Source organism: Neodiprion pinetum, chromosome 5, assembly GCF_021155775.2.
Source record: "Neodiprion pinetum isolate iyNeoPine1 chromosome 5, iyNeoPine1.2, whole genome shotgun sequence".
NCBI classification, from domain to species: domain Eukaryota; kingdom Metazoa; phylum Arthropoda; class Insecta; order Hymenoptera; family Diprionidae; genus Neodiprion; species Neodiprion pinetum.
In genome coordinates, this window is record NC_060236.1 from 4,014,516 (window position 1) to 4,023,208 (window position 8,693).

Sequence of the window (8,693 nt, forward strand, 5' to 3'; positions counted from 1 at the left end):
CATCGCATGATTCCATGTTTCCTCAACTATTCTTATATTTCCAAATATATCCAAACAAAGAAGCGAGGTCCTGCATTCGTGAATCGTACAAGAGAGAAGATAAAGTAGAAAAATTACAAAACGTCAGGACATTCCTTAAACTAAATCACAAACAATGCGAATATCATGGAAAAATTATCTCTTCACAAGGTGTAGAAGATCCAACGGTCGAGTTTAACGGAATAAAAATTGAAAATTTGAATTTGGAACGGTGTCTTGTTTTGGCGCCAGAATTTTAGCAATCAGATAAAACAAAACAAGATCACCGCAGTTACTCCTATATGTGCTTCTTAAATATGACATGAAATTTTCGAAGAGGTAAAATAAATGTTTGTTTATTATTTTCCTTGTCCGTTTTCAATCTGACGAACAAGCGCAAACCGCAATCCTTTATTGATTGTATCCAATTACCATGATCAAATTTCATGATGTCATGTACATTGAGATACTGAGCTCAAGAACTGGGCGGAATAGCTTATATAAACATAGATTCGGTACGTCTGGAAGAATGATTAAATCAATGAAAAAATGGAAACGCGATATAAAGGCACCACATATAAACCTTATCTAGTGAATAAAACTATATATACATTGGCGACGTGTAGTTGACCTCAGCGTTCTCCAGTCAAGGCCAGGGAATCTTAACGTCCTCAGAAACCACATCCTGCATTGAAAACGTACGAATTATACGTGGTGGATGGATCGGCATTCTACATATGCATGAACACACGCTGTTTCACTGTCTTCGGTGTCTCTTACACCGAATGAATATGAGAAGGAAGATGCTGGTAGCTAATGCGGATGATCGATCATCTCCCTCACATTTCTGCAGAAATTTGATATAAAGTGTTGTCCCCCCCCCCCCCCCCCCTGGTAGCGGAGTGCGAATAATCGAGAACGCGCAGAGGTCATTTTTCACGAGCAAATCTCAGTCGCAGGTATAACGATTATGTGTATGTACCTACATGCCACAGGTGAGTTGCTATATTTAGCTATAAATGCACATCTTTGCGGTCGAAACTGGGAAAGCCGGTTGATGCGCAGCTAAAATAAATACTTGATCTCAAAAAATAATTTCAAGCCAAAAATTAATTCATGTATTGCGTATGGGGCGATTGTTTATGGCTAAGTGTATGGAATTTTCATTCCCACGGTATTTACAAAAATTATACGTATAGGCATAGAAAAACAAGAGAGAAAACTTTGTGTCAACGAAAATGCTATTGACGCGGTAAAACTTTGTGCATAATTATATTGATGATTGAAGACACGTGTTATTGTACAATATGCTGTTTACACCATAATTCAAAGATAAACATTCCAAGATGATAAATTAATTGAAAATATTGCTGAGAAATGCATCTTTCGTTTCTTATTCAAATCATGCATGCATTACCGGGTATATGTATATTTGCGCATTACTTATTGCAAGTACAGTACGTGTGGGTATTTATTTTTTTTTTTTTGCAGCTACGCGTATATTCGTCTTTTCATGCCATATTTCCGATTCAATATTGCGCTCGAAAATTGAAGAAGTAAATAATTTTAAGTGCTGCGTGATTTTCATTGATATTACATTTGAGAAAGTTAACCGTAAAAAATAATTTGAATAACTGGAAATTCCGCGTCACGGTTAGTCGAACGTAGTAACAATTTTTTTTAAATATACACCTTTTTTCATCTCCCTTTCTTTTACGTAAGAGTACAGAAATAGTATGTCATAAACGTTGTACGTGCATTCGGAAACGTAGTTATCGCTTGTGCTTTATTTATAACTACATCCGAGGAATTTTTAATAAGATATAAATGACGTGAAAAAAGGAAAGAAAAACGAACATTTACCTACTCGTGAGGAATACAAAAATCGCCAAGATTTCATAAGGTAAAATCCTTGAAATATCCAGCGTTGAAGATCGGTGAAAAACCTCTGAATTACCAATCGTTCAAACAATGAGTCAAGCCAGCTGCGTAACAATTCACTGAATTTACATACTGAAAGTGATAAGTGATCATGGAAATATACAATTGTTTCCAGGATCAATGCCGAAAGAATTACTTAAGAATTCGAGTAAAATGAAATTTCTAGCGATTATTGCAGAAAATTAGACGTTTAAAATTTACGAGCAAAAGAAATGTCGTAGAAAAAATAACAACACACGAGTGAAAATTATTTCAATATTTTTATTTGTATACTGTATATGAAAATAGGCACCGAAATTTTCGGCCGTATTCTTTTTCAATATTGTTAGATAATTATTTAACATTTTTATTTTACAGAGGATACGATCATCGCCCTATAAAAACTGATGAATAAAGTGAATGAGAAAAAAAAAGGAGAGTTCTAAAAGAAATCGTTACAATAATAAATCACATGGTTACAAGACAAAAATAATGTTGATAATCCATATTCAAGTAATCTCGTTACAAATTAAACACGTTATACACATATTACATCTAAGTTAGGATAGATAAAAATTATTTTTCTAAGTAATAAAAGCTGTACATAGGTTCTATTGTGTAAATCTACACGAAGCAGAGGCGTTGGAATCCATTCTGTTACTCGACAATAAGCGGTTGAGGATGAATATATTCAGTCCATATAATTGCAAAGATGCCATCCGTGCCGTTCGTTACTACGTGTGAACATACCACAGAAATAACAGTAACGTCTGGAAAACTGTATTTAAAAAAATGCCAAAATACCATCACTGAAGATCTAAACATGCTTCAACGTGCTCCTGGAGAGGTCTTAGCGCTCTGAAAGATAGGCTGCACTTTGGACATGAAAATGCAGTGATAACTGACGTTGGTAGATAGTCCGAATCCTAGAACGAAATCGATTTCCTGTGAGAAGGAAATTTCCTCTCTCTTTTCTCCAATATTTATTCTAATTACATTGATTAAAACACCACAATGATTATTTACCATGTTGTTCAAGTCGTTGTGTGTAATATTATGAAGGCTAGATATTCAATGTATAACAAGCTACAATGGAACAGAGATAAACAATTTGTGTAACTAACTTACTCTTGTTCCGAAGAAATTCAACGCAATAAGCAAAGTTAACTAAGAGTGAAGTTGTTGTAAAAAGTAGTAGGTTGATTCCAGACTATTTAAAAAGTTGTAAGACTTGGTGAAAATCTTGCACAGTAAGTCACAAACATCACTGTAAGCCTCAATTTTACGCAAAACGGTATCACTCTTAATATATCCGTTTTTCAATTAAATCACTACTGTACTGGGAAGTAAATAAAACAAATACACTCGCCTCTAAAACAATTTCCGGTATGCTAGTCGTCGTTTGTTAGTAGTATTAATAAATAGTAGAGTTCGTGACTCGTGAGTTGTTAATTTTAGTAAAACGTAGATGATCGCAAAATACAGCCTAGTCCTAGCGGAACCAAATAAGACCAATCCACAATAAAATGAAATTATTGAATTGATGTTTACCTCTTCGCGATGTTCCCCTCCACTAGCAGTTACTGATTGTTGTTGTTGTTGTTGTTGTTGTTGTTGTTGTTGTTGTTGTTGCTGGTGCCGCGACTGCTGTTGTTGTGATCTTGGCGACGAACGCCCTTCCAAGTTTTCAACTAAATCCACCTGCATTTGACGCATTTTTTTCAATTCATGAATAAGTTTTTCATTTTCTGCCGACAATCGTTCCCTGGCTTCTCTTTCCTCTTTAAAATCTGTCTCGTAAATTTTCACTTGTGCTAATAACAGGGGGTGTTTTTCAGCCTGTAATAAGAATGTAAATAAGAATAAAAGAAAATGTGTAGCTTTAATCGCCATTACATCGATTATTCGTGTTGCAACTAATGCAGCTACAGCCACGAGTAGTGGAGTAGAAAATGAATGCATAGATTTAGTTTATTTGGCGTGTATTCAAGATGCCGTAGTAATCAGATTTGATAATATACAGAGTTGTCGTACATACACTAGTGCTCCGACGATACTCGTGTCACGACTGATCTTCTAATTCGTCTCATTCTTACACCTTTATGATAGACACACAGGCACACAGACACACAAATGCACGCATACATTACACAAGGTATCATATTAATTTTAACAATTCGCATAATACTGACCTCTGATTTTAAAGATTTAATCTCCAGATTCAATAGCTCGAATGTTTCCTTATCAGTTGTTCGGCATTTTTCCAAGTATACGTTTCTATTCTGTAAATGTTTGATGGCTTCTTGCAATTTTATCACTTCCTCTTGATCCTGTTTTTGACACTTTTCTTTCAGTGCATTTATTGCTTTCTTTTCTTCATTAAGATCCTTTTGTTCTTGCAAAATACTTGCTTTCATAGCTTCTAAAAGTAGTCTCTCCTTGGCCAAATTTTGCTCATCGTCAACTGCCGATTTTTGCGGACTTTCTTGTGTCACCGCCACTGAGGCCTGTGAAAAGAATTTACAATTTCAACAAGATACTGTCGGTCCTAATTTTCACCCATTATTCAATGTATTTAAACAGGATATCTTCCTCACATTATTATCTCTTAAGGAACTCAGCTTATCATTTTCCTCGTGTAAAATTTCCAACTCGTACAACAACGAGTTGAAATCGGAAAATATTTTTTGGAATTGACTTTGAGCTTTTGTCAACTCTTGCCTTTCGTTAATCATAGCCTGCCGCTCTTTGGTCAATCTGGCTTGGCAGCTCCTCAACTTGTCACGCTTTTCCTGCTCATTAACACCAAGTCCTTCTTTCCTAAAAAGCAAAACATCGATTAAACCAACCGCTATCGACGTGAAAAATATCAATATTTTATGGTGCTTGCTCAGATCCTTCATTTCCAAAGACTTACTTTTCCGGCTGCTCTAAATCTTGTAAAAGTTCGATTAATTCCTTCAGACACTCTTGTACATCGATATATCGTGTTGCGTACTTAGCATATAATTCTGATAAACGGACTAATGTTTCGTTGTATTGTTTCACATTTTCGTTAAACTGGACATGATCTGGAGAGGGCGGATGGCTGGAGTCACGAGTTCGAATTTCAATTGGCGCAAATGTCTATAATAAAACTAATCATTCAATACATACAGTCAGAAAAATTACTAAAAACCGCTAATCAAGTTCTAAAATATATAATCAGACCTACATTTTGAGAGGAAACGTTCAACTGGCATTCCAAAGAATTGATCAATCCACGAAGATATTCAATCTCCTTTTCTTGTTCAATAATTTCATCTTTCCACGGTTTGGATGGCTTGGTTTGTTCTGACATAGAAATTATACTGAAATCTGCAAGGCTTGCCAGCTCCTCTTTTTCCTTTAAATTTAACTGCAGTTTTTCCAAGTCAAGATTTAACTCTTCAATTGTTAACTCGGCGTGCTTTAACTGCTGACTAAGGTGCTTGGATAAAGCTGTGTAATGTTCGACCTCAGCGGTCAACCGGTAACAAACTGTCTTTGTATCATTCAGTTCTTTAACTAACTTAGAATTTGCTGCCTCAAGTTCAACTTCTCTTGGAGGTTGAAGTGATTTTTGCGAAAGTAAGGTTGTTTGCAGCTGGATTTCTAGATCTTCTATCTGTTCAATAATGCGAAAGATAATTGAGATATCTTGTAATGTTAAACCCAATGCATTGTATCAATGTGAGAGCAAATTCATAGAATTTCACGTTTGATTTAAAACTAAAATAAAATGGAATTAGAAGTTGATCTCGACCTTTGAATCGTTGATGTTCGACGGTACCGAGTCCTTTGAAGCCTTGACTTTTAATTCTGCGTTTTCCTTCCTCAATTGATTGATTAGCGCCTTAGTTTCACTGAATTTTTGCTTATGGCTCTGATGCACTTTCATTATCTCTTCTTGCCAAGCTGCCAAAACATTGAACTGTTGTTTCATGGCCAAATTATTTTGCTTCAATGTTTCCTTGAGTTTGACATTTTCTTGAAGTAGTTCCTTGATCTTTTTTTGGGTCTCTTCGATGCTCAATGAGGAAATCAACGAGCTATAATCCTGAGGTGAAAGGAATAAGTAATGGTAAAGCAGTTCAAGTAATTAGCATGCAAGTTCGCAGTTTGTACAGTCAACTTTGATAAATATAAATGAACAGCAATACCAATTCATCATCAATAACTCACAGTCGACATACTCTTCTGTTGAATCTGAATGTATGATGCCATCGAAGAGGCTTGTATCGAATTCAGTGAATCACTTCCAAAAACAATAAATGACTCCTCATCTTGATCCTGAGTAATCGGAGCTGATGGAAAGTTGGTTAGACCAGACCCTGACATGCTGAGATCAGTCTGGCCAGTCACAGGCTCGTCTAACTTGAATCTTGGTTTGCCATCTTCCATTATTAAGCCGAGACTCCGAAGATGATTCTCATCAGTCACTCCAGCCTTTATATTAGCCTCCAGTAGACTAGCAGGGTCGATTGTTTCTATTGAAGGAGAATCCTGGGGACCTAAAATTTGAATATCGACAATCAAAGACTTGCAGCGAAGAAAAAATTTTTTGATTCCAATTTGATTCCAATGACTAAAAACCCTAAGTACGTTGAGTTTACTATTTGAAGATTATGGTTTTATTTGCAACGAGTGTGAGGAGGATCTATTATCATGATTTAGATAATCTCGCATGCAGTGACTCATAGATCGCAACATGATTGTTAGAAACATTGTATTAAATCATGTCTACTGAGAAGGAAAGAATGAATATTATTCTGGCGTGAACGGAAATGGCCAAATTACAACGTATTCGCCAATGATTTTTCACATTAGTTTGATTTAGTTGAAGTTATCACGTGCGTAAAAAGTCTTCGCATCATGCTCGAAATTCAAATCGTTTGAACGAAACAAAGAGGAAAAAAAAAAAACGGTGAGCCGCGACAGTTAAGAATTGACGTCAGGTTTTGACGCATCATCGTTTAATCGAATGCAGAAAATTTTAGATGACTTACTGTCTTTGTAGGACTTTTGAACATTCTCCATTTCACCTGTAAAACCCACGTCTGGATTAATTTATTTATAACTCCTCATTTCAACCTAATATCTCACGCAAGTCGAATGCCAATTTTTACGCTCTTTGACGGAACTTCATGGGATTTGTAGCAGTCGAGAGAGTTTCCCTGGCATTTTATTTCATGTTTTCGAAGAATCTCGACGTACTAGCGCTATGAAGTGAGTTTTTAAACTAATTTCCGATGATAACCGCATGTCGGTAACCAACTCGCATTCACTGTTGTGAAGGCAGTCGATGACGCAGATTACAAACTAAAAAAAGCTGAAGGCTGGCTTTCAATCAAGAGAGATAGTTCGAAGGTGAAGTGCTGTCTCTCTCGCATCAGTACAGTCATTCAAAAAGCTTATACAGCCCCTTCGCACACAGTTTTCCGTGATTTTCGCGTAGACTGTCCCACGCATGCGCACTAGCTAGTAGAAAGAGACAGCAAACACTTCACCTCCGAGCTATCTCGATTGGCTGAAGGAGTGATCGTGTTCCAGTTGTTAGTTCAGTAGATCGGCATACTTCATCCGTGGCTGAGGTGCGCGCCTAGCTTCAACCGGTCGAGACTTGCCTGCAACATCAAGTGATTCGTGCGTAATTCGATCAGTGCTTTTTTACAAAATTTGATTCCAGTGAACCGCAGAGGAGACCGAGGCCCCAAGGAAAGACAAATTTCCGAAATTATATTACCTGGCGTTAAAATGTCAAAGTGCGGTTTGTATCACGCTTGCATTACTGTATGCTATTATTCAATTGGACGACTATGATGAAGTGCTGCAATTCGTTTTTGCATCGATCAAAAACTTCCGAGTAAATTGTGTGGAAATATTTCCGAAACACAGACGGTTTATACGAGGTGCGATTAAATCGGAATGTGTTTCTTATTCAGTGCAAATAGATATCAGCGTTTCAGGCAACAAGCGTGATTTCAATGTTAGAAAAATGATAAGCTACCACATCAACTGGTGAGTCAAATGATTTTGTACATGTTCACTAATTCCCTGTACAATTTGATACTTGTATCAATTCTCTTCATCCAATCTCGTACCCGGCCTTTATTTCGCATCTGCGAATAACAATCCACATCGCAAAGTGTCGGATTGATCAAAATGCGAATGTGGATTGTGTTTCTACCGAATTTTGTGACAAATCCAAATTTTTACAGTACTTTATTAGAAAGTAATCAGCCACACGTTTTTGCGTGTCCTTGAATCATATGGTCAATCGACCGCGCTTCTCACGCTCTTTATAATAAAATAAGACGCTGCCTATAATGTGCTGAGCAAATAACGAAATTTTCAAGTACATGTGCCTTTTGAGCGACGACTTAACGCCTTTCGATTCCGAGAAACACCACGGCGTTATTCGAGGCGAATTTTCTAGTGATTGAAGAATCTTCTTCGCATTGTTTTTCTGTTTAATAGAACAGAATATTCAATTTAATAATCCTCAGTAGATAATTGATGCTGATTGAAATATATTTTTTTGCTCGCAATTCTACAGCGTCGAATAAGCCTATTCGACCTCCTGTCCAAATGCCGATAATTTGCAGTTTTGAAAATTTAAATATCATTCTTTAATTAAAAAATGATTTAACTAATACCTTACTTACCTGAAGCAGACAAATTTCCAGCATTTTTTCAGTTTCTTGAATTAATGTTCGCCATAAATGATTGATCAA

At 36.4% G+C, this 8,693-nt stretch overlaps 1 protein-coding gene and 1 long non-coding RNA gene across 6 annotated transcripts; one reads left to right on the top strand and one right to left on the bottom strand.

Annotated features, from left to right (window-relative positions):
* The first annotated feature begins 1,584 nt into the window (after positions 1-1,584).
* Positions 1,585-2,716, top strand: LOC124220643 (uncharacterized). Its single transcript, XR_006883639.2, has 2 exons — positions 1,585-1,921; positions 2,317-2,716. It is a non-coding gene; the product is annotated as an uncharacterized lncRNA (long non-coding RNA).
* LOC124220630 (NF-kappa-B essential modulator kenny) lies at positions 2,207-7,197 on the bottom strand. 5 transcript variants are annotated; one of them, XM_046629817.2, is made up of 10 exons: positions 6,966-7,197; positions 6,142-6,470; positions 5,723-6,016; positions 5,153-5,584; positions 4,856-5,064; positions 4,536-4,758; positions 4,131-4,445; positions 3,490-3,777; positions 2,743-2,864; positions 2,207-2,672 (listed from the first exon to the last, which is right to left on the bottom strand). In XM_046629817.2, exons 1-9 carry the CDS (start codon positions 6,994-6,996, stop codon positions 2,745-2,747), a joined length of 2,241 nt encoding a protein of 746 aa, XP_046485773.1. In that variant the 5' UTR covers positions 6,997-7,197; the 3' UTR covers positions 2,207-2,672; positions 2,743-2,744. The 5 variants fall into 5 exon arrangements, 4 of the variants coding, with proteins under 4 accessions (XP_046485773.1, XP_046485776.1, XP_046485774.1 ...); XM_046629820.2 differs by lacking the exon at positions 2,743-2,864; XM_046629818.2 differs by lacking the exon at positions 2,743-2,864 and having other exon boundaries at positions 2,207-2,716.
* Between the last annotated feature and the right edge of the window lie 1,496 nt (positions 7,198-8,693).